The sequence below is a fragment of the Panthera pardus genome, unplaced genomic scaffold (assembly GCF_024362965.1).
Source record: "Panthera pardus isolate Hobbes unplaced genomic scaffold, ASM2436296v1 HiC_scaffold_15, whole genome shotgun sequence".
Lineage (NCBI taxonomy): Eukaryota > Metazoa > Chordata > Mammalia > Carnivora > Felidae > Panthera > Panthera pardus.
The window spans coordinates 31,977,420-32,003,157 of record NW_026526710.1 but is presented as its reverse complement, the minus strand read 5'-3'; the positions used below and the strand labels follow the sequence as shown (position 1 = coordinate 32,003,157).

The 25,738-nt window shown below is 39.1% G+C and overlaps 1 protein-coding gene across 8 annotated transcripts in view; it reads left to right on the top strand.

The window, feature by feature from the left end:
- ARHGAP28 (Rho GTPase activating protein 28) overlaps positions 1-25,738 on the top strand; it is a 222,855-nt gene that overhangs the window by 159,036 nt on the left and 38,081 nt on the right. For 6 of the 8 annotated variants that reach the window (XM_053902407.1, XM_053902403.1, XM_053902401.1 and 3 more), the window contains 6 exons: positions 5,811-5,900; positions 16,418-16,502; positions 18,385-18,527; positions 21,093-21,258; positions 21,360-21,451; positions 23,758-23,835. In XM_053902407.1, coding sequence (XP_053758382.1) covers positions 5,811-5,900; positions 16,418-16,502; positions 18,385-18,527; positions 21,093-21,258; positions 21,360-21,451; positions 23,758-23,835 — 654 coding nt within the window. The remainder of the gene's footprint in view (positions 1-5,810; positions 5,901-16,417; positions 16,503-18,384; positions 18,528-21,092; positions 21,259-21,359; positions 21,452-23,757; positions 23,836-25,738) is intronic. The other 2 variants (XM_053902404.1, XM_053902402.1) reach the window with 1 other exon arrangement.

The following is a 25,738-nucleotide window of genomic DNA, read 5'->3' as shown; positions in this document are numbered from 1 at the left end:
CAAACCCAGCCATTTTACTCATACATAATATATATTACCACGAAGACTTACTTACAAATGTTTCTCACGTAATAGATCCAAACAGGGAACGACCATTTTTACCTACAGGTGGATGAACAAATTCTCGTATATCCATACAATGGAATATTAGTCAGCAATAAAAAGCAATGAACTATTAATATGTACAACATGGATGGATCTAGAATAATTATGCCATGTGAAAAAAGCCAGACCAAAAAGATTCAACTTCTGTAAATCATGGAAAATGCAAACTAACCTATAGTGAGGGAAAGGAGATTGTGATTGCCTGGAGACCTGGGGATGGGTGAGGAAAGGAGGGAAGGAAGGTTTGACAGGGGTATAAGAAAGTTTTTGGTGTGCTCCTTTTGTTCACTGTATTGATTATGGTGATGGTTTCACTGGTCTAAATATTTCTCAAAACGACATCAAAATGCATGCTTTTACTCTTTAAATATTGGCAGTTAATTGTAGGTTATACCTAAATCTTTAAAACAGAGTTCATATGATATATTATGATTTCATTAATATTCAAAGTGTTTATTTTGCAACAAGCTACATTAAGTAAAGAAATAGTCTTTTTATGTATTATATGTGGTGGACCCTTGACTCTGAACTGCAAATGCCACTGAATTTGGGCATTGACAAAAGTCTTACAACTCAGTCTTCCATCAACAAACCTACTCTACAAACCACTCCTTATATAGATAAAATGTGCAGTCCACATAAATGAATTAGTCATTTGGGGTGTTAGTCTAGTCGAAAAGCAAAGCAGTTCATCTAGTATATTTCCAATGTCTTAAGTGATTGAAATCAAATGGCTACACTTGGTATTGATTCATAATTTACTGCAAAATACAATCATCATACCATCTGTTTAAAAAATGTCAGTTACATCTGTGTTTGCTTCATGGAAAAGAAAATCTAAAGAACTTTGATTTAAACAAGTGGGAGTTTGTTTTAGTCACAAAACAAGGAACCAATGGTGGGTAGGCCAAGGTTGGTACCACTGTGTACAACGCAATGCCAGCGTTAGCATGAACTTTTAACTTTTTCCTTTTATGATGCCACTGTAGCGTATGGATTTAATCCAGCAGACTCTGAATACCATGTTGATGTTCCTGATAGGAATATGTGTAAAATGAGTGACCCTTATTAACAGAAGACCTTAGCTGTCAGGGAAAACCTTTATGGCAGAATTCCTCTTATTGCTCATTCAATGTTGCACTCTTATATTATTGTTTTTCTTTTCTTTTCTTATTTTGGTTACCTGAATCTCATTCCTTTATGTATAAGTGGTTTCGTTTGTTTGTTCACCGTGCAAATTTTTTCAACTTTGGCATTTTTAATTGATTTTGAATTTGCTGCTGGAGTTCTGAACCGTCATGAGGATCTGCCCTTTACTGCATTCATTTTGGCCATTGCTCCGCAAGTTCCTTCTATCCAAGGACTTTTTTTTCCCCTCCAGTTTCTGCACACTGTCTTCTGTTATGTTTTACATTATTTTCTCCCCATTTTCCGTGTTTCCAGCCTTCTAGAACACACGTTAGATGGTTGTCTCTTTGCTTGAATTTCAGTACCTCCGAAATTTCCTCTCCTGTTAGCCTGTTTGCTTGGATTTCTTCATCTTTATGTTGCAGATTAATAGTTTTTTCTTGGTCATGATGGTATTATTGTAGCTTATCTCACTCTTTTTCTGAATTTCAGTAAACATATTCTTCTTTTTTCCCATTATTGTAGCAGTGGGCTCTTGGTTCAGAGTAGCCATAGCCCCTTAAATCACTCTGAAGAGAAGAATTACATTTGTTTTTTTTAATATATTTTTTAATGTTTGTTTATTTTTGAGAGAGAGAGAAAGCATGCTCATGCAAGAGCGAGTGAGTGGGGGAAGGGCAGAGAGTGAGGGAGACACAGAATCTGAAGCAGGCTCTAGGCTCTGAGCTGTCAGCACAGAGCCTGATGCAGGGCTTGAACCCGCAAGCCGTGAGATCATGACCTGAGCTGAAGTCAGACGCTTAACCAACTGAGCCACCCAGGTACTGCAAAGAATTACATTTTTTTAAGGAATCAAAATATTTTTGTTTTTTTACTGAAGTAGAGTCACAAACAATACATACATGTGTTTTAGGTGTATAATTCAATTGGTTGTAACATATGTTTTTACCCACATAACCACAAGTTAGTCAAAACAGAGAAAATTTCCATCACCCCAGAAATCTCTTTGGGGCCCTTTCCCTTATCCTCCTGCTCCTCCTGCCCCTCCTCCAGGCAAGCCCTGCGCTGATTTCTAACCCTTAGGTTGGTTTTAACTTCCATATAAGTAGAATTATAAATACAATGTACTCTTGTATCTGTCTTGTTTTCACTCAAAATAATTTTTAGATTCATCCATTTGATGCATATGTTGGAAGTTGGTCCTTTTATTACTACCAATAATCCATTGCACAAATATACTATTGGTATATCTGTTCACCTGTTGATAGACATTTGGATTGTTTCCAGTTTTGAGCAATTATGCATGTTACCACAATGAACATTCATATCATATAAAGGATGTGTATTCTCATCATTTCTCTTGGGTAAAGATGCAACATAATTTAGATTTTTGGCAGACAACCTACCCACAGGCCATCACCCATAGCTCATAGACTCAGAAAGAAATAATAGGTAAATCAAAAATAACTAAATTCTTTTTTTTTTTAATTTGAGGGAGAGAGAGAGAGAGAGAGAGAGAGAGAGAGAGAGACAGAGCATGAGCAGGGGAGGAGCAGAGAGAGGGACACACAGAATTTGAAGCAGTCTCAAGGCTCTGAACTGTCAACACAGAATCCGACGTGGGGCTTGAACTCGTAAACTGCAGGATCATGACCTGAGCCAAAGTTGGCCGCTTAACCAACTGAGTCACCCAGGCGCCCCTAACTAAATTCTTTTAAAAAAAGCATCTATAGGGAGAAGCAACAGCAAAAACTAATTTTTTGTGTGTGTCTCCCAAGTGGAGGATGTCGTCAGCTAAAGCTTGGTCCTTGGTAAGCTCATACAGAAAAACAACAGACTACCATGTAAAAAAATTTTTTTCAGTATTTTCACTATCAACTAAGATATAAATATTTAGGTTTTTTTTTTCCAGTTATTTTTCAAATATAAACCTCTTAAGTGGAGAAATGCCAGCTTTTAGAATGTGTAATAATAAGTGACACAAACAGTGAAGTGTCCGAGTGTGAGAACCATCTGATCGGGGAAGTGCATATCTCCCATTAGGTGGCAGCAAGCGTTTTAGGTTTTAGGTTTTGCGTCCACTGCAGAGAGAGCTTTGTACCAAGACTATGGATCCAGGTTGTTTTTTCCCATCCAGCTCCCTAGTCCCTCCCTCATACCACTGTCCTTGAGAATCCTGTCACAGCAAGAGGGTGAGGTGATCCAACCGAGACTCCATCCAAGGAGGCATAGGGTGGAAAGTGTTCCACAAGGCAGAAGGTACGAGCACACTCTCAGGTGGAACTACAAGCCCTGTGGGCTCTCAAAATCCTCTGCAGAATCATAGCACAGGACTTTATTAATTTTTAATCAATTAGGAAATTGCTGTATGTTTCCTTTGCACTTGAGTGGATCAATTTTTCTGAAGGCCAAAATTTTGATTGTGTGTTCTTGTGAGCGAGTGGAGTGTCCTTAGCTTTAAGGTGCATAGAGGAGGCAGGTAGGTTGGTAAACGTTGTCCCCAGATGCGAAGGATGCCAAGGATGAAGGATGAAGGACCTAAGTCATTACTTACAGGCAAAGCTGACTTCATTTCAGTCTCCCCTCCATGACTTTTGTTGTGGCCTCCTGATTTCCTTCTCTCTCAGACCCTTACACTCACAATAGGAACCCACCGCCCAAGGTAGTTAGTTCATTTTATTTGGACTATATTTTGGGAGGGCTTCCTCGGTTATATTTAGGGGCTGTCTACATATTTTAGGAGCTGGTCGGCTTGGCTCCTATTTTGCAAACATTTTTTAACTATGTACCTGGGACTCTTTCCTAGTCTTTGTACAGTTCTGTGTTGTTTGTTTTTCTTCTCCCTGTCTGGAAATTTCCTTTCATGCTGCTCAGGGGTAAAGATTTTTATTTTACCAAACTAATTCTATTTTCTTTTCATCTACAAATTTCTATGAGTTGGTCTGCTGTAGAATTCTGTACTGGTTCCCAGTGCTATTAAAAATGTCGTCCTTTAAAAAAAATGTCTTCCTTTAAAAAAATTATATGTTTTCTGCCATTTCAGTGATTGAGGATAGGAGGGGTAGATAATTGTCAGTTCACCATCTTGACTTAAATTTCTTATACTAGTTCTTGTGTTTTATTTGTCCCTTAAAAAAAAAAAAAAGTCCTTTGCTCACCTTGTAAAGTAATGCCTGTCCTCTATAAGAAATTTAGAGGGGCGGGGCACCTGGGTGGCTCAGTCGGTTGAGCATCCAACTTCAAGCTCAGGTCATGATCTCGTGGTTCATGGGTTCGAGCCCCACATCGGGCTGTGTGCTGACAGCTTGGAGCCTGGAGCCTGCTTCGGATTCTATGTCTCCCTCTCTGTCTCTGCTCCTCCTCCACTCGTCCTCTGTCTCTCTCTCTCTCTCAAAAATAAGTAAACATTAAAAAAATTAAAAAAAAAAAAAAAGAAATTTAGAGGGGCACCTGGGTGGCTCAGTCGGTTAAACATCCGACTTCGGCTCAGGTCATGATCCCTCGGTTTGTGAGTTCGAGCCCTGCATTGGGTCCTGTGCTGACAGCTCAGAGCCTGGAGCCTGCTTCGGATTCTGTGTCTCCCCGTTTCTCAGCCCCTCCCATTCTCAAGCTCTCTCTCTCTGTCTCTCAATAATAAATAAGCGTTAAAAAATTACAAAAAAAAAGAAATTTACAAAATGTGGTCAAGCAAGGTGAGCAACAGTTTTTTAAAAGACAGAATACTGTATGTATTCATAAGTATCAAAAGCAGCGTACTTTGCAGTAAGGTTCCTTCAGTAAAGAAAAGAATATTTATGTCTTAAATTTTAGTGAAGCCATTGTCTGCTAAAGCAAAAATCTATTTCCAGCTTTATAAACATAACGTGGTGCTGTTGCTGCTGAATTCTCGTCACTGCTGAAGATAATCATAGGGTGTGTTTAAAAAGTAAGATTAGACAGGTTTGTGTTCGGCCATGTGTAATGGAAGCATTGGAGTTATTTTGCTTCACATGGAGATTTGGAGGTCCAAGTCTGACAGGGCATTCACCTGATACCTTTGCACAAACCCAGGTGGGTTTGATCTTCTGCCCCTGCCATCCTTTGCCGTGGCCATCATGCTTATTCGAGCAAGATACCCGGCAACTGTAGGCTGTCATCTGCGGTGCTGTCATGAGTGTACAGGAGCTGACCAGATTCTTTTTTGGTCAGGAAAGCCTCAGCCATTCCGGAAGCCCTCTTGGTAAAATTACACTTGCATCTCGTGGACCACACTTGTCACGTGATCACTCTTAGCCGCAAAGAATCCTGGAAATGAAGTTCTTTGGTTTAACTCCCTGGAACCACACCAAGACATTGTTAAAGCAAAGGGAGTTTGTGGCGGGCAACGGCAGTGTCTGCTACAGGGGCCAGCGTCTGTCCAGTGTCTGCCAGAGGGCCTGGCTTTTAGGCACTCACGGTAATGTTCCCTGAAGGGCTGCCCAGGCAGTCATGACTTTGTATGTTGTCACACACATCTAAATACATACACATAGTGCAGTACACAAACACATTAGAAGCGTCTGCCTGAATAAGAATGGTACTTTCGTTTCTCCGTCTAGCCAGATGATGCTTCTCTCAACAGTACCGCCCTGTCAGATGGGTCCCCAGATGAAGAAGGGAGTTTTACAGTTCCCAGGAGTGGCTCTGTGGTAAGTCGTCACATGCCAAGACAATTGCACATCAGGGCAAAACTGTAAGTTCAAGGCGAGAAGAAGCAATTTCCTCAAAACAGATAAGAAAAACTTGAACTGAGATTGCAAAGAAACCACAGCTGCCAGTAGACCCACCAGTGTTTGAACAGTTAGGAAGTAGGAGACTCAAAACTGAGGAACAACTAGATCTTAGTTTAAAAGAGGGCTCCATAAACTAATACCTCTATGGTCAGAAAACAAAGGATGTTCTCTACGTGTATCAAGCACGGAGGAATTTACCTTTGGTCCTCTGGGCTGAGTTCACACCAGTGATCCAGCCTAACTCTGCCATTTGACCCAAAGGTCCTCTTACCTGCAGGATAAATTAAAAAGCCCTCATCCTGATATTGAAGGCACTGTGGCCTACATTTCCAGCCTTAGATCACACCCATATAAATCCTCCAATTCAGACAGATTCTGTACTTTTCTTTCTCAGAAAGTCTCATCATTCCCCCTCCCCAGAACCACTGGGGATCCCCGCCTGGGGTCTCTCTGTAGCTGCTCTGGCAGGGAGGTTACAATGGACCAGAAGAAGTGAGAGACCCTGGTAAATGAGATAGCAGTTCTTTGATGACAGGATGACTGGAAGGCAAGAGCCCATTAGTCAGGCAAATGAAGAGGGCGCATTTACAAGTCCCTCTGGGCAGTAGTTTCTCATCTGGTATCCACTTTGAGAGAAAGGATAGTTGATGTTCACATGCATAACACATTAGATCCCCACTGTTCAGAGAGACAAAGCTGTTAGCCCCAGGTGAAGGAGCTTTTCTGTTGTGTTTTCAGAGTTTTGGTTTTGAAATTGCTTTGCTACAGTGATCTATAAAAAGCATAAAAGAATGCGAGTGTCTTTGTCGATGGGTAACTTATAAATAGCATTACAGATTATGGCACAGATAGGTTAGGGGTTACCCACAGTGTCTGACCTACTGGCTTTAAATTCAGCTGCTACTTTCCTATTTAAGACTGCATTGGAATGCAAATGAGTGAGGATGTCTCTGTTTTAGAGATAATCTCCAGTACTGATGGCTGAAAACAGAGTAAGTCATTCACAAACTCCGACAACTACTAAAATGAGGAGTTACCTACAATAGACCTTTCAGAGTTGTGCTGTGCCCCTGTGACTGGGGACTCCTGCCTAAAGCTTTGCATAGGATCCTATATATTCTCTTAGCTGGTGATGCTACCATGTGCCCAGGGTACCGTCCCTAAGCGTTAGCGTCAACTCTACCTACATGCTTCCCTCTACATGCTCATCTCTGAGACCTGTGGATTTTGCCTTACAAAGAATATTTCTAGGGGTGCGTGGGTGGCTCAGTCAGTTAAACGTCAGACTTCAGCTCAGGTCATGATCTCACGGTTCATGAGTTCGAGCCCCGCATAGGGCTCTGTGCTGACAGCTCAGAGCCTGGAGCCTGCTTCAGATTCTGTGTCTCCCTCTCTCTCTGCCCCTCCCCTACTTGTGCTCTGTCTCTCTCAAAAATAAATAAAAATTAAAAAAAAAAAGAATATTTCTACATTCTGGAATATTCTGCATTCCAGAATATTCTACATTCTAGAATATTTCTACTCCCCTATTTTCCTGTAACTACTTACTTAGTACAGAAGCTCATCATCTTACTGTATTACTGAGATAGCCTTCTAAGTGATCTGTCCCTGACTTTAGCTTATACCCCTCAAATTCATCCTTCCCACAGCTGAAAGTCATTGATCTATAAAAATGCAAGGCATTGAGGAGGGCACTTGTTGGGATGAGCACTGGGTGTTGTACGTAAGTGATGAATCATGGGAATCTACCCCCAAAACCAAGAGCACACTATATACACCGTATGTTAGCCAACTTGACAATAAATTATATTAAAAAATAAATAAATAAAAAGTAAAATAATGAATGAATGGATAGATAGATAGATAGATACAAATAAGTGTGAGCCTTGTTTAACACCTACTGAGGTTCCCCCACGTCTTCTAGTTAACATAAACACTCCTGACCCACCTTACTCGTCTCTCTCTCTAGCTGACTTTACTGCCCCAGTCATTTTATAAAAGCCAACACAGGACTGCATGTGGTTCCATGCACACACCAAGTAGCACTTGAAGCAGAATGGTTACATAATTGAGTTGCTGAGGGGGAGGATTTTGGGTAGGCCTTATTTTCTAGGTTTTCATTAATCCATTCATTCATTCACCAAATCCTTGTTAGGCACATATTGTCTGCAAATAGGATGCTTGAAAGCTTGAGAGTATAAGAGAAAGACAGTGGTCTTGTGTAGCAGTTATAGATAGTGTTTCCTGGAGTAAGTTAATCATTCAGATTTTCTAAAAGGAAAGAAAAAAAAAACTAAATCTTTTTTTTTCTGAAAACTGATTGAATGCTAATTATGATATAAATAAAAGTGTCAGCAGTATTGAGACTCAAAAAAATCTGATTTGTATCAGTCTCCAGTGTGACTAACTTTGGATGGTTTGTTACTCAGATACCTTTATTTAGAAATGTTGAACAAATTGGCTAGTTGCTAGAGAGATGAGAACTTAACCCTTACTGCACCTATACTGAAAGTCGTTCTAGAACTTCTTATCACCAGGGAAATACATTTTGACCTCTCCGCTTCTTGATTATAAGGAGGCATTGGCACCCCAGGTTGGTTCTGCAGTTTCTTCTAGATAGTAAGATTTCTAGTAATTCCGTGAAGTGGTAGCAAGGGCTTCAGGGGTCCTGGCCATGACTTCTGTAAAGTATATCTTGCTTGGCAGGGTGAATTCCCAAGGACATTTCATTGTCATCTTCAAGACTTCAGAAGGCCCCAACAACTTGCCCTTGGAGTTTACGTTGTGAAATGGTATAAAGTAGATAACCTAACTTTGTCTTTTCCAAAAGGATAACCTTGGCTTGATCAATTTTTTTTCAATCTTTCATCTTTTATGTACATTAGAAATGTTATTTTATGATCATTGAAACCTCTGTATGTATGGGGTCTATCTTAATTACTATAACTCTGTGGTTTGTTTTTGATGTCTGTTGGGGTGTGTTCACCCTTGTTGTTCTGGATCAAAATTTTCTTTCTTCTCAGGAATTTTTACTTCCAAATGAGCTTAGGATGACTCTATAACCAGCCATTAAATAAATCTTGTTAGGACTTCACTAAGAATTGTATTGAATTTAAAGATTAATGTTGGGGAGAAAATTCACATTTTAAAATACTGACTCTTCCCACTGAGAAATAGTAATTGTCTTTCCACTTATTTATGTTTTCTGTTCTTCAATAAAAGTTCATAATATTCTTTCTTATACATTTTTTATTGATTAATTACTTAGGAACTTAATAGTTTTCATAGATTTTTTTATGATACCTTCTAGTTTGTTTTTGCGGCACTGTAAGGGAAGTAAATTTTTGGATTTCTCACGAAAGTATATTTTATAGCTTCCTTTCTGAAAATTCTTCTTACTTCTAAGAACTTTTCATTTGATTTTATAATTTATAGATATCATCTGAAATAGTGAAAGTTTTCTTTACTCAATCTTTAAAATAGTCGTTTTTTAAAAAAATTTTTAATGTTTATTTTTATTTTTAAGAGAGAGCGAACGAGGAAGAGGCAGAGAGATGGGGAGACAGGATTTGAAGCAGGCTCTGTGCTGAGAGTGGAGAGCCTGATGTGGGGCTCAGACTCACAAATGATGAGATCATGACCTGAGACCTGAGCCGAAGTCAGAAGAGAGGCTTAACCGACTGAGCCACCCAGGCATCCCTAGTCATTTTATTTCTTTTCCATGTTTAATTGGACCGATCACAATCACTGATTATATTGAATAATAATTATGGGGATCTTTTAATAAGTTCTTGATTTTCTCATGAATTCTTTTAAGTTTCATTGTTAAGTAGAATATTATTTGTTCTAAGTTTCTGAGACTTCTAGTTGTTTTTATTAGAAATGGAGGTTGAATTATATAAAATAATTGTTCATCATCTATTAAAATGAATATATTTTTCATCTTTAAGCAATTACTTAAGGAAATTCTATTGATGTCTTTCTAATATTGAACTATAATTTTGTTGATAAAAATGAATCCTACTTATTGTGTTACATTATTCTTTTATTACAATGCAGAATATATCATTTACTACTATTTTAGCATTAAAAACATTTTTTTAATGTTTATTCATTTTTGAGAGAGAGATAGAACGTTAGCAGAGGAGAGGTACAGGAAGAGGAAGACACAGAATACGAAGCAGGCTCCAGCACAGAGCCTGACATGGGGTTCAAACTCGTGGACCGTGAGATCATGACCTGAGCCAAAGTCAGATGCTGAACCAACTGAGCCACCCAGGCACCCCAATTTTAGCCTTTTTAACTACTGTTCTAATAAATGGGATTAGCCTATATATATATAATTTCTTTTCATTGTTACAGAGTTATAGTGACCTTGGTATGAAAGTGTTAAGAAGCTTGGTTGTTTTTTTTTGTTTTTTTTTTTTTTTCAGTATTTTGGAGCCATATATTAAATTTTGGTGTAAATATATAATCTATAAAAGCTATTATATATAAGTTTGTATTGCAATTTGTTTATGAAACCTCCAAGGTCTGGCATCAATGTAGATATAGTGCTTTACTTTTTCAATGGATATGGTTTTGAAGTTATATTCCTTTATATTCCAACTGGTATGAGTTTTGGTAATGTATGTTTGTTCTAGCAAAATATCCAATTTATTTATCATTTTAATATATGTAGATGTTTGAGTGTGTGTACACACATGTATACAAATATATACACATATTTATTTAGGCATATACTTTCTAAATTTTCTGCGAGGTAGCTATTTGCCCTTTTTTTATTTCTAATATTTATGTCTTTTATCCCAATTAGAATGTAAATTGCTGTCTGTATCAGCAATATTTTTTAAGAAATCACTTCCTTTAATGGAGGAAGCCTACTTTTTCTTTTCTAATTATTTTTTATATATTTATTTATATCCAAGTTAGTTAACATACAGTGTAATAATGGTTTTAGGAGTAGAATTTAGTGATTCTTCACTTACATGTAACACCCAGTGCTCATCCCAACAAGTGCCCTCTTTAATGCACATTACCCATTTAGCCTATTCCTCCCCACCCAACTCCCCTACAGCAGCCCTCAGTTTTTTCTCTGTATTTAAGAGTCTCTTAGGGTTTGCCTCCCTCTCTGTTTTTATCTTATTTTTCTTTCCCTTCCCCTGTATTCATCTGTTTTGTTTCTTAAATTCCACAAATGAGTGAAATCAATGGTATTTCTTTTCCTCTGACTGATTTTGCATAGCATAATACATTCTAGATTCATCCACATTGTTGCAAATGGCAAAAATTCATTCTTTTTAATCACTGAGTAATATTCCATTGCATGTATATACCACATCTTCTTTATCCATTCATTGGTTGATGGACATTTGGGCTTCTTCCATAATTTGGCTATTGTGGATAGCATTGCTATAAGCATTGGGGTACGTGTGCCCCTTTGTTTATTTTTTAATTTTTTAAATATTTTATTCATTTTTGAGAGAGAAAGACATAGAGTACAAGTGGGGGTGGGGCAGGGAGAGAGAGGGAGACACAGAATCTAAAGCAGGCTCCAGGCCTGTGCTGTCAGCACAGAGCTTGAGGTGGGGCTTGAACCCACCAACTGTGAGATCATGACCTGAGCCAAAGTCAGATGCTTAACTGACTGAGCCACCCAGGCTCCCCTGAATGTGCCCCTTTGAATCAGCATTTTTGTATCCTTTGGATAAATACCTAGCAGTGCAGTTGCAGTCATGGGGTAGCTCTGTTCTCAAAAAAAGGAATCTCCATAGTTATTTCCAGAATGGCTGCACCAGTTTGCATTCCCACCAGCAGTGCAAAGGTGTTCCCCTTTTCTCACATCCTCACCAACATCTGTTGTTTCCTGAGCTGTTAATTTTACCCATTCTGACAGGCGTGAGGTTGTATTTCATTGTGGTTTGGTTTATATTTCCCTAATAATGGGTGACGTTGAGCATCTTTTCATGTGTCTATTAGCCATCTGGATATCTTCTTTGGAAAAGTGTCTGTTCTTGTCTTTTGCCCATTTCTTCACTGGATTTTTTGGTTTTTGGGTGTTGAGTTTGATAAGTTCTTTATAGATTTTTTATACTAACCCTTTATGTGATGTGTCATTTGCCAATAATCTTCTCTCATTCTGTCAGGTGCCTTTTAGTTTTGTTGATTGTTTCCTTCTCTGTGCATCTTCTTATCTTGATGATAGTTCATTTTTGCTTTTGTTTCCCCTACCTTTGGAGATATGTCTAATAAGAATTTTCTGTGGTCAAGGTCAAAGAGGTTGTTGCCTGTTTTCTCCTCTAGGGTTTCATTGGCTTCCTGTCTTACATTTAGGTCTTTCATCCATTTTAAGTTTATTTTTGTATATGGTGTAAGAAAGTGGTCCAGGTTCATTCTTCTGCATGTTGCTGTCCAGTTTTCCCAACACTGTGCTAAAAAGACTGTCTTTTTTATTGAAGCCTACTTTTTCTGTTGTGTTAATTTATTTAATCTTTATTTTTTCATTCATTCTTGGTCTTGTATAATTTTTTCTAGTCTCTTGGATTATAAACACTTATTTTTGATCTTTCTTATTTGCATTTAAGGCCAAGAATTAATCTCTGAATAATATTTTAGCTTTTATCATGGATTTTTGGAATTTATTGTTCTTATTGTCTAACATTTAGCTTATAATTTCACATGTGATTTAATTTTTAACCTAAGATATCATTGGAATGCCTTTAAATTCGCATTTGGATAGATTTTATAATTATTATTATTATATGTTTTATTTTAAAATTGATTGCATATTTGTCAGTGAATGTGACTTATTTAAGTTTATCTCTAGGGTACTGAGTATTTACCCAAAGAAAAAAAAATAATTCAAAAAGATATACGCACCCCTGTGTTTGCAGAATTATTTACAATAGCTGAGATATGGAGCCAACCCAAGTGTTCATTAATAGCTGAATGGATAAAGAAGATGCAGCATATATGTATACAATGGAATGTTACTCTGCCATAAAGAAGAATGAGATGTTGCCATTTGCAACAACATGGGTGGGCCTATAGGATATAATGCTAAGTGAAATAAGTCAGACAGAGAAAGACAGATACCATATGATTTCAGTCATCTGTGGAATTTTAGAAACAAAACAAATGAACAAAATAAAAAAAGAGAGACAAAAAACCAGACTCTTAAGTACAGAAAACAAACTGGGGTTGCAGAGGGGAGGTGCAGGGGGATGAGTGAAATAGATAAAGGGGATGGAGAGTACACTTAACTTCGACAAGGACTGAGAAATGTATACAAGTATTGAATCGTTATATGGGACACCTGAAACTAATATAACACTGTATGTTAATTACACTTCAATCTCAACAAAAAAAGTGTAGTTCTGGAGAATTTAGTAAGATGTAGATTTATCAGTTCTGATCTCAGGTGCAGAAGAGGAAGAAGGGGAACCTTATTACCTGTATTGATTCAAGGCAACTTGTATACATAGAGTTATAACACACACACTCAAGCCTTGAGAAAAAAGGAAACAGCCAGTCTGGAAGGTCAGAAACAGCTCCTGTAAGTAATGAACATGGAAAATTTTTGGTATGGTGTTTCTGTAATGTGAAGGAAATATCATACAAAGTCTAGTTTTGAAAGAACTCCAGCGGTAGTGCCAACCTTTCACAGGTTGGAATTGAAAAATCATTATCCCCCATAAATTATACTCTCCAATCCCAGCGCCGCATGATTTGGACAGCAGAGCAAGCTTCACTGGCTGGAAAATGTTGCTTTTCCTTACCATTGAAGCCCAGCCTCTTGTGGTCAGGCACATAGGGAAATGGTAGGATCTGTTATCGACAAGCAGAGGAAGTGTGTTTTAAATAGGAATGGCATTAACACTTGAAATATATTAAAATAACTAGTAAAAATTTAAAAATGATGCTAGTGTTAGTGTGTTTAATGGGTGAATGGATGTTTTAAAACTATAAATACAGAGCACCTAGCCTTTTCACTCAACCTATTTCAAAACTCAAGGTCCATTCACTGGCAGATTTATCTTCCTTTTTCATTCTTAACATCTCATTCCCCTGCTTTAACACGGGGAATTGTGTTAAATGTTCTTTTGTTTGTTCTGTTCTGTTTTGGTTTAACCCTTATGAGAGTCTCAGCTCCTCTGCCTGGCTTTCTGAGCCTTCCATAATTGGAGTTGACTGTCTTGACTAATTTATTTCTCAGGTTTTTATAATACCTTGCCTCAACTCCTCGTAAACCAGTCTCTCCTGGTTGGTAGCTGAAATGTTTCAGGTATTTCCATACCTGAACTTTCTAACTTTATTTCGGGTCTGAATGCCTGTGCCAGCCTCCTCTGGCTCTGTAAGTCCTCCCCATCAAGCTTTGAATTCCAGTTCCAGTTTACCCACCTCTGGGTGAAACCCTTCCAGGCTGCACCTCTTCCTTATCCATTACCCTCCAGTAAACACACAGTTGTGTTGTAGAAGAAATTAGCTCTTAACAGCGGGTTGACCGTTTTTCAATAATGTTCCATAAATGTTACTCTCTACTCCTCGTTATGAATAGCTCAAGAGCAGGGATCACAGTTTAAACTTCTGCCTCCCCCAAGATAGTTTCAGAATAGTTTACATTACAAAGGGCATGCATGCCTTCAGTCCAGTAGGTTGGCTATAGGCCAAGTAAACCAACTCAGCAGGTGGACACTTCTCCACTTCACAGATTAAGAAATTGGCATCTAGTAGGGTCTAAACATCCCAAACCATCAGTTTCAGACTGTAAATAAATGCCTCTCCATTTTCAAGACTGTTGTCTACCATAGGTGAGTCATTTAAAAGTTTGAGAAAGCATTTCTTTTTTGGAAAACTCCAGAAGACCACTGAAAAGTGGTCCATATCATTTTAAGGATTTTAGTGTACAGATTGGTTTTTAGAGCCACCAGAAATCTGATTGGCAGTAAATTGTGTGGCTTTAGACCTTTTTATGTCTTTTCATTCTCCTACCAGTTCCAGTAATTGGGCGTCCATGTTTTAATAATTGGCCATGTCTTTACATGATTTTTACACAATTACAAGTGTGTAATCTCCTTTGAAATAAAATAGGAAAAAGAACACACAAGGCTCAAAAATTGAGACTTTCCTTGTGTAATTTGTAGCACATGATAAAGGATCTTTCACGAAGCAGGTGTTCAGTAATTGCTAAATAAATATGAGAATAAAAGAAATAACATCAGGCTCTGTGGAAAAAATGAACAGACTTTATACTGAAAAGATTGCTGATTGAATAGCAGATTTTCATCGCCACACACATTCATAGATAATAACTCCCACATTCAAATCTATATTGGCAGAAATGATAGATTTGTGTATAATTTTTTTTTACGAGTACCCTTCCAGACTTGAGCAATTGACTTGCTTTACAAAGATACTCAACTTCTGACAATATTGCAGGGGAGGGCAATGCTTTGGCAGGATCTCAGTGAAGAAACTAGCAAGTTAGAAGCTGGACTAGAAGAGCATACTTAGGCTTTTGGTAGTTATTATCACTCTTTATTTTGTCATGAAGGAATTAATATGTTAATCATCAACAGTAGCCAACCCCCATATGGTGCTCAGTGTGTATCAGATATTATTTGATATAATTTATACAGGACAAGTCATGTGAAATTCATAATAACTCTTTGAATATTCTACCAACAGAGAACACAAGTGACTTGCTCAAGGTCGCACAACAAGTGGGGGAGCCTGGATTAGAATTCCAGGAGTGTGGCCCTAGGGTCCTTTCCATTAGCCATGTAGCTACGTCATCACCTGGAATTCTTTTTTTAAGTTTATTTATTTATTTTGAGAAAGAGAGAGAGAGAGAGAGAGAGAGAGAGAGAAAGAGAGAGAGAATGCATACAAGTGGGGAAGGGGCAGAGAGAGAGAAGGGGAGAGAGAGAATCCCAGGCAGGCTCCCCACTGCCACGCTGTCAGTGTGGAGCCCTATGCAGGGCTCGAACTTATGAACTGTAAGATCGTGACCTAAGCCTAATTCAGATGCTTAACTGACTGAGCTGTCTAGGTGCCCCCATCACCTGGAATTTAAGCCTAAAATGTGTGGCTACTGCACCAAAAATAACAAATACTGTAATTGTCAAACTGTGTGACATCAAGCATTGTAATTTCTACATCTTAGGAAGCGTATGAACAGCAAATTCTCCAGAGCTAAGAAGACACAGGTATTTTGACCTTGACACAGTTCTCCTTTGAGAAGCCTGTGTGAGCTGTATGGCTCTGGATTGAACAAAGGAGCAGAAAATCAGGTGCAGGCCCTGTATGGAATCAAGAATTGCTTGGTGTGAAAAGAACTTTTGTAAACTTCAGAACATAAATCAGATTGACATGTGAGGCAGCCCGTACTTATATGATATAATGTCTTGTGTTCATCTTCCCTTGTTTCACAGTCTATACTTGAGACCATTCCAGCTCTACCAGTTCATTCCAATGGATCTCCAGACCCTGGACAGTCAGTTCAGAATGCAGTGAGTGGTGAGCAACACCTCCTTCTCTATTGAACTTAAGCTGTGTCTTCTTGCTTTTGTTCTGGCACTCAGCACAGTTACCAGTAACGTTGTCAAGGCAGAGTGTGTGTTTTTCTTCCCATTTTGATTCTGTCACTCTAGCACTCACTCCCTGCCAGCTCCAAACACCCCATTCTGTCACACCAGACAAAATTAATTGAGCCAAATTGGAAGCAGAATCTTTTTCTCCTTCACCACCATCACATCATTTAGAAAGTACTCACTTGGGTAGTGTCTTTGATTTGAGGTCTCTTTCACAAGTAATCTGGATCTGCTTAATAGTTACAAGTGGTCCAGGAAGTAGGACACTTCCAGAAATCTCTACTTATGCTCAAGTGTAAGCAGCACCAGAGAAGCTTATAACATACGAGGTTACAGGCTTAGCTTTTAACTGGGCCTCTTCCACTTGAGCATTGGGCATGCTCCAGGGGCTCAGTATGGAATCCGAAATCCTCCTTATAGGAAGTAGGCTCCTTCAAGACCCTACTCTGGTGAGTCCTTGAACCTTTCCCTAAATATGTGCCTCTTCTTATGTACAACAGAGCTTCATACTTTCAGCATTAACTTCTAAATTCAAATGAGTTGGGGTGATGAAAATGTTCTGATGTTTGTTATTCAGTTCAAATTACACCTCTAAGAGATAAAAGTCTACCGGGGGTGGTTTGTTGGTTTGGAGCACTGTAATCACCACCCTCCAAAAAAAATCTATGTATAGAGCTATAAGAAGTTAGAGTATTATTTAACAGTTCATCTTCTTCCACTTTAAATGCAAGCCTCTGTATGAGGAGTGAACATCAAAACTCCCCCTTTGCCATTTCCTAAGTTTTTACTGCATCTGTTTATTGTATTTTTAATCAAAAATACTAATACTAATCAGTATTTCAGTTCAGAACTTTACAAACTGTTGATTTGCAAATTTTCCCATTTAGGTTTTAATATAAGATTCTTTAGGTCTTCTATTATTTCTTTTCATTGTTCCTTTTGTTCTATTTGGTTGTCCTTTGGTCACTGTCTATAGAAGAGGGTAGAAAAGATGAGTTCTCTTTTTTGTAATCAAATTGGTCTTTCATTGCATATGAACAATTTTTCCAAGCAATAAAAAAAAAAAAATGGCAAGCCAAAATCTTAGTCAGAAATTAGAGTTTAGGGTTACTCAGATGATTTCTGGATTCACTTGTTTTTGGTCAAGGAATCTATTGTCTTACATTCCAAACTACCTCAAGGAAAATATTTATGTGGGACATTATACCCATTGGGCTGTTTCTTAATAAACAGCACACAAGGTCAGGTAACCAAATCAAATCCTAAGAATTTGGATTAATTTACCAGAACAAACCTAGCAGTGAAGTCCAAATTTAATTTGAACACATCTTAGGAGACAAAAATCCCATAGTTTGGGAAAAACAATAAGAGAAATGAATTTAGGCAGGAAGTGTAGTGGGGTCTCTGCCCTTCCTCCTTCTGCCTTAAGCTTCTGCTTCCCCAGTAGCGGCACCATTGGGTTTAGGTGGACTTAACTGTAATAGCATGGTAACATAGATCTACCTCATTTGTGGGCTTTCCTCTAGTAATCCTCTAGTGCCTCTCATGAGATGTAAAAAGTAAGATTAAAAACATCAGACGAAATAGAAAGTTTGTTTGGATAATGATTATAGAAATTCATTCATATGGAAATCTGATGACCCCACATTATCCTTTAACTGAAATCCTCTGAGTGAGTCTGATGCTTTCTTGGATGTAAACATTCTGACATGCCTATAAGTTAACTTATAAATATTTTGTACTTACTTTACAGGAAATGATTGTAATTGATTAAGTGACTTATAAAATATTATGCATCTTTTTTTTAGATGATGTTTATCTGGAAAAGAACATTCCACCAGAAACTGAAGAGCTGTCCTTCGAAGTATCTTATTCAGAAATGGTTACAGAAATTCCAAAAAGAAACAAATTTAAGAAGTCCGAATTTAAGAAAGAGGACTTCGCCTTAACTGTATGTAAAGCCTTTCATGATTATTCCAGTAACTTCCTGTAACTTTTCCATGGGACAAACTAGTATTTAAAACAAAACAAAACAAAACAAAACTTACATCTGTGTGTAGAGGAAAGGTCAGGCATCGGTGTTGCATAACACCAGGGCACCATTTATTGTGCAGTGCACAGCCTGCCTAACAGGACTGGGTTGAGGAAGAGTTGTGAGGGTATACGCTTGAATACTGTTTTATAGAAGAAATAGGATTTCCTGGCTTGTGTGCTTTCATGCACTTTATATCCTTACTTTACTTATAGATTAGTGCAGATTCTAATTGTATACCTAGTTGTGCCTCTAGAAGCCACATATCAGAAGGGGGTACTGCAAAGTCACAGTCATTACAATAAGAAGTGAGCACTTAATGGGACAGGTACTAAAAATTCATCAAATATAGACTCAAGAGTTTATATTATTATTATGGAATAGGCAAGTAGAGCTATAGACTTCATTATCCTGAAAGCCTCAGTATGTATGTATATATATCTCCAGGATATTGTATCTTAAAAGCCCACTATAAGAAATATGTTACATTGATCTATTGGCTACTCGATAAATGCATTTGTGAAGCATTCATGATGTAGAGCCCTGAATATTCTATGCTGATCAGAGCTGGAGGCATGATGAGCAGGGCTCAGGCAGTTTCATGGCTAAAGGAATGGGTCATATAAAAACTGGCAGAGTCTTTGCCTAGGTAGCCTAGACCGTTCCCAGACAACCTCCCCATGATGGAGGGGAGCAGGAGGGCAGAGCAAGAACTGTAAGACTCACTGAGTGCCTTCTACCAGCTTGATGCTGCATTAGGTATCCTCTTGTAATCACCCTGTGACTGCTCCCATTTTACAGCTGAGAAAACTGAGGCCCATGGGGTCCTGGGTGGCCCATGGGATGATTAAGTGTCTGACTTCAGCTCAGGTCATGATCTCACAGTCCATGAGTTCAAGCCCTGTGTCGAGCTCTGTGCTGACAGCTCAGAGCCTGGAGCCTGCTTCAGATTCTGTGTCTCCCTCTCTCTGCCCCTCCCCCGCTCACACTGTCTCTCAAAAATGAAAAAAACATTAAAAAAGAAAAAAAGAAAACTGAGGCCCAAAGAAGTTAAGAAATATATCCAAAGCCCGTCAACAAATAGGAGGTAGAAACAGGATTTAAACCTCCGTGTGTCAAACTCCAAAGCCCCTCCTGGTCCCTAAGCAGTTTCCATGTTGGTAGGGCATAAGAGTATTCCGGGGCAAAAAGGAAATCCAGTGGGACTCTGGTTTCAGGGGCATCCCTCCCAATCTTTAGGGAGAGTCATCCAAGAGAGGATGCTGGTCCCCAGTTCCCTCATCCAAGCTGTCTGTCGCCTTCTGAGATTTGGGTCATCTGGGGTGCAGGTCAGTCTCTGATGAAGAACTTTGCGTGGGATTTAGCAAGTGGTAATTACTCCATGAATAATTGCAGTTCTTGTCTCTATTGTTGTTGCTGTATATTACCGTTATGTGGGGCCTTGGTCTCAGAAAGAAGGTAAAACAGCTCAGCTTTTATAGGACAAGGTTGCCCCAAACCACATTCTGCATTTTATTGTTTTAATTTTAAAATACTTGAGGTTCCACAGAACAGTTGTTGACTGAGTGAACGAATGAATGAATGAGTGGCTGGTTTAAAAACCTCAAGAAAGCTCTAATTGAGGGAGCCCCTATGGAGAACGTACAAAGATTTGTAATTGAAATAACTGGGATTTTTCTACTTTAGCATTTGTTTCAATAGCAGGTTTTTTGAGAACAAAGCATACTTGTGGTTATTATAGGAGAACAATCTCTCCTTTAAAAGGTCTTACTTGTTAGTCTTCACAAGTATTTTTGGATTGTCAAAGACTTTTTGTTTTCATTTTGCTGTATTTTGTTTCCTATTGTGGAAATAGAGAATATAGCAATATCATTGTCTCAAAACTTATAGGAGGATTATTTGGCACTTTCTATGTACTTTCCCTTTTTAGGAATATTTGGAGTCCTCTCCATTTGATTTTCAAGGTAGAGTAACTGCTGTCTCAGCAGGCATGTGCAGTGAGATTCAGTGGGGAGATTCATTCGTCTTTTAGGGTTTGTAGAAGAAAACAGGTTGTATCTGGTGAAAGGACCGATGGTCCCCCACCCCCAAAAAGATACATCAAAAGCTCTTCTGGGAGCACTTAGCTGTTGTGCCTTATATTCCTGGGTCACATGTGCCCGTGGTAGGTACATTCCACATGGTGCCTGGGACATCAGTTGACAACAGAGGATGTCTCTTCGAAGAAACAAGTTTTCACGGTTGTGATGATGATGTTGTAGTACACTTCAGTCCACTGTTTTGTTCCTAATGTAGCACAAGAGCGTTCTGCAAATGTTCTAAAAACCATTCATAATCTTTCTATGACACAGCTTGCTCCTCACAGATTTCTTACAAGTAGCATGTTTTGCTATACAGATTTAGGATGCCCAGGTGACATTTAAATGAAGGGATGATACTTTTCCTTCGCCATAAAAAAATAAATATCCTCCATATGTATTGTAGAAATTTATTGTCCAGAAAACCAGATTCGGTCTAACTGAAGCAGGAGACCTGTCTTCTGAAGATATGAAGAAGATCCGCCATCTGTCTCTGATTGAACTGACTGCCTTTTTTGATGCCTTTGGAATCCAACTGAAAAGAAACAAAACTGAGAGAGTAAAAGGACGAGGTAGTTAAGACAGGTTTCTTCTGATTTTAACTCTTTGGCACACTGGAAGAAGCGCTTTTCTGATTCTTTTTTCTTTCTTTCTTGCCCATTTTACAATGAAGACACTGGAATTTTTGGAGTTCCGCTCACAGTCCTGTTGGACAATGACCGAAAGAAGGATCCTGGGGTGAAGGTTCCCCTGGTGTTGCAAAAAGTGAGTGGAATGTAAATGAATGGGAAAAGGATAGAGCCTCATGCTGGCAGCTTGGTATCTGGAAACCCGCTGATGAGTTTTCTCACTAAAGACACTAAAGACACGAAAGGCTTAAGAGAAGCCTCAGGCCCTTGGTGATTTTCAGCTTTGCTTATTCATCCCCATAACATCCCCACAGCACTGGGGCCACTTTGCCTTGCTGTGAACTTGTGGAGCCTGTGACACTGTCTGACCTTAAAGCATCAGGTGATGGACACAGATACTCTGTACATGGCTTCCTTCTGTTATGTTTTCTCCAGTAGTTTCTAAAGGTTACTTGTCTGTGTTATATGTTAGTATTTGATTATTCTCTCTAGAATATAAGGTGACCATTAATTATCAGCTATTACATTGACTAATTATACAAGTATTTGCTGAGCTATCTCACAGGATGGCTGTTTTTAAATATGTATGTGTAATCATTTAAATGAATTCACCAAACAAAGCTTAATAAAGCCTAAAAATCAGCTTTTCTGGTGGTTTTTCAGGTATCACTAGGGAGATAGGGTATATTTAGACAAAGAAGAAGTTTGGTGGAAGGGAGTTTTGAAAAATGATATTATCTGAACTGTCATCTGACAATATCTCTGAGACCATGATTGCTCAATACCTGATTTAAGTCATGTGTTTTATAGCCAACAATTTACTTGGGTTTACCCAAGTGTGCATTTATTCAACAGTGACATCCAGTGGCACATTTAAAATTCCAAGCCCTAAACACAAATCTTGTTGCATTTTAAATTGAGTTTTTAAGTAATATAGGAAAATAATTGACTGAAGAAGCATAACACTTATCTTATTCACCATAACAATGCTATGTCCCTTTATTGCGTTCTCTCTGAACTTTGTTGCCAGTGCCTCAGATTGAGCTACTCCTGACATCAGGTGGTTGATTGATTGATTGATTGATTGCTGCTGATGAAGACGGGGGATGATGATGAGAGAGAGCTAAAGGGTGCTGGTGATATGCCAGTGTGCACGGGGGCATCTGTAGGGCACCTCTCCTGCGTGGGTACCATCCATATCCTAGCGTGGGGAGTCAGCAGCGAGCAGCCAGAGGGGACTGTGTTTTCTACTGCTGAGGCCACCAAGGCACAGAAGGATAAGCTACCTTGCCCTTGAACACACAGCCAGCAAGGAGGAAGGGTCAGAGGGAGCACAGCGTACACCCACAGCCGAAGTCCATGGTGACACTAAGATTTTCTTTCCTTCCTCGAAATAGAGTTATGACTTCTGTCCTCTGTGTAAAGGACAGAGTTTGAAAACAATACGTAAAAAATCTAAGACTGAGAAGATTCAACACATGAATTTATATTATTGTGTAGATGCAAAAACCTAGCACAGAACTTAGCAAATGGAAGTTGCACAATAAATGCTAGCTCAGCTCAATCTGGATTTATACCATGTTAGCAACTCAATAAATGTTAGCTATTACTCCCCCTGTGGTCAGGAGTTCCTCATTGAAGACAGCTAGAGGTATTATTCGTCTACTCCTATGGGAGAGTCTTTTTTTATGGACATATTTCTTTGGCCTAAATATCCATTTCTCTCCATACCCTACAAGAACTACCTTAGTTCCAGGCACCATTATTTCTTGAAGGGAAAATACCAGAGACTCTGGGTCCTCCTGTGTTGTGTGAATAGGGGCAAGTCCTTTACCCTTTCCATGCCTCAGTCTCCTCAGCAGTTGGATGGGGGTATGGTTAGCACCTGCCTTATAGGATCAGTGTGAGGATTACATGAGTTAATAGATGCAAAGTTCTGAGAATGGGGTATCTGACACAGTAAGTGCACCATAAACATTAGGTATTATTATTACTATAACAGCATCATCATCATCATCACCATGGGAACTCATGAGAGGTATAAACCTTGGTCATATTTCTAGGATTCCTGTAGTCTCTCAGCTAAACTGGTTACATCTGATAATAGCAAATTTAGAATCTTTCCTATTGGTCCATCTGCAGAAAGAGATAGAGTAGTCAGATCTTAAAGTGGGCAAGTGGCCACCTACTTTAGTGGTCAAGAGCCATTACTTTTGAAGGTGGTCTTGGGAATGCCCCAGGAGGTTCTCAGTCTCCACTTCATTTGTAAATTGGAGGCTACTGTTGATTTCAGAGGCAGTTGTAAACATTGAACAAAACATTCAAGTACCAGTCACGTATATATGCATGGTAATTTATTGATTGTTGTCACCATCATTATTATTTAAGATGTTTATAATTATATGGAGGTATTTATTTTTATAACATATCATTGCTTTCTAGTTTTTTGAGAAAGTTGAGGAATCAGGCCTGGAATCTGAAGGAATTTTTCGACTTTCTGGATGTACCGCCAAAGTCAAGGTACTGAACGTTTTCTCTCTTTCTGTTTGGAGATCTAAGCCAGCTAGACCTGGTTCACACAGGCCCCAGGTTGCAAGTCCTCTGTTGTTGTTGTAGCTGTGTCGTTGTTGATAGGACCACTTGATCCTCGTGTTCCTGGATACCTATGATTAAATGTTTTATATCCTTTTAAATTAAAACAACAACACTAAAAAACCAACAACAGCGAAACAACATACCAATTCACCATCAAAAACTGCCGCTTATCTTTCTTTAGTTTGGAAAAGTTGAAATGTCCCAGCATTGTTTTCTGGGTTAAACATTTTAGTTGGCTGTGTTCCTCTCAGTCATGGAATTCACCAACCCAGTGTTACGTGAGCCCTGTTGCCATTATCAGTTGCTTTGAACTGAGAAACATTCTTTGGCTTTCCTTTTAATGAATGTCCTTATAAGAATATGTAGGAAAGGTGGTCACCACCGGAATAGTCACTCAGCCCAGTTCCATTTAAGGTGATGTTAATTTCTCCACATGAAACCACCCAGGTAACATGATTCCTTTTGCTTTGCTTTATTGCTTCTCTATAGTGGCAAACTGTACGGTACCATAATGGAAAGAAGCACTGAAAAGCTTTTCTTATAAATTTCCAGTAAGACCTTCCACTTAGTCTCTGGTGGTGGGGGTGCATCGCAGGAAGGAGCCTCACTCTTCTCAGATCACTCCCTGGCTGGTAGACATGAGAACCTGAGCAGTTTTAAACAGTCCGTCCTTGAGTAAAAAAGTCTCAGGATGAGGGAAAAATTAACTTGGTTGCAGTGTGTAGAGGTGGAAGAGCATCTCTGCATTACTTCATTTTGGTACATGGTTTGGGGAATCCTATTTGTATCAGAAGTCTCAGAGTTTTTATTTAGAGGTGTGATGAGCTGTTTTTGTCCGTTGAAACTGAAAGTAAATAGGCTGAGTCAGGAGTAGAAGAGGGTTCTCTGGGCATAGAGTTGCTGCAGGACTGGGAAGGCAGTGCCTCAGACCAGATGCAGGGCTGATGCTGTCCTTCCCTGTTGCCCCACCTGGCAGAGGGGCCAGATGCCAGCTTCCACACCGCACTCGGCCACTGCTGGGCTTCCGTGAAGAAGGGGATGAGGCAGAAGAGCTGGTGTTAACTGTGGGGGGAGTCGGTTGGCTGGGAGTCACCTGCATTATTTTGTGCAGGTAATTCGTTTTGCAAAGGAGATCTGAGCAGTGCACCACGCTTTGCCAGTGGCAGAAGGGATCAGGGCATTTTGGAGAGTTGTAACCTCCCTGGGAATGGGGATTGCTAAGTGCTGGCACAAGGTCATTTGAAAGGCAAGAAAAATCCTAATGACTCCTCAAGATTTATTCTTTCTTTGTTTTTATGTTTATTTATTTTGAGAGAGAGAGAGAGAGAGAGGGAGAGAGAGAGCGCACAAGCAGGGGAGGGGCACACAGAGATAGAGAGAGAAAGAGAGAGAGTCCCAAGCAGGATCTGTGCTGTCAGCGCAGAGCCCAACAAGGGGCTCAATCTTGCAAACTGGGAGATCACGACCCGAGCTGAAATCAAGAGCCAGATTCTTAACCAACTGAGCCACCCAGGTACCCCATGGTTTATTATTCCTAAATTGAGTCTGCTTTTTGTCTCAGGTTCTGATGGGTATGGTTGTTATATGTACCCTGAATCAGAGAATGAAAGTTGTTGTATCTGTTGGGTCAGAGAACCCAAGGGAAGTCAGGGAAACAAATTTCCTAGACACAATTAGAATTCATTCCCCTAAACTTCACTCCATAATTGGGAAACTGCATTTGCACATTCTTCCTGGCCTCTGTGTGTGTGTGTGTGTGTAAAACATAATGGAAATGATTTAAAATTCTTTTTTCAAAATAATCAAAAGGAGTCAACCTTACACAACA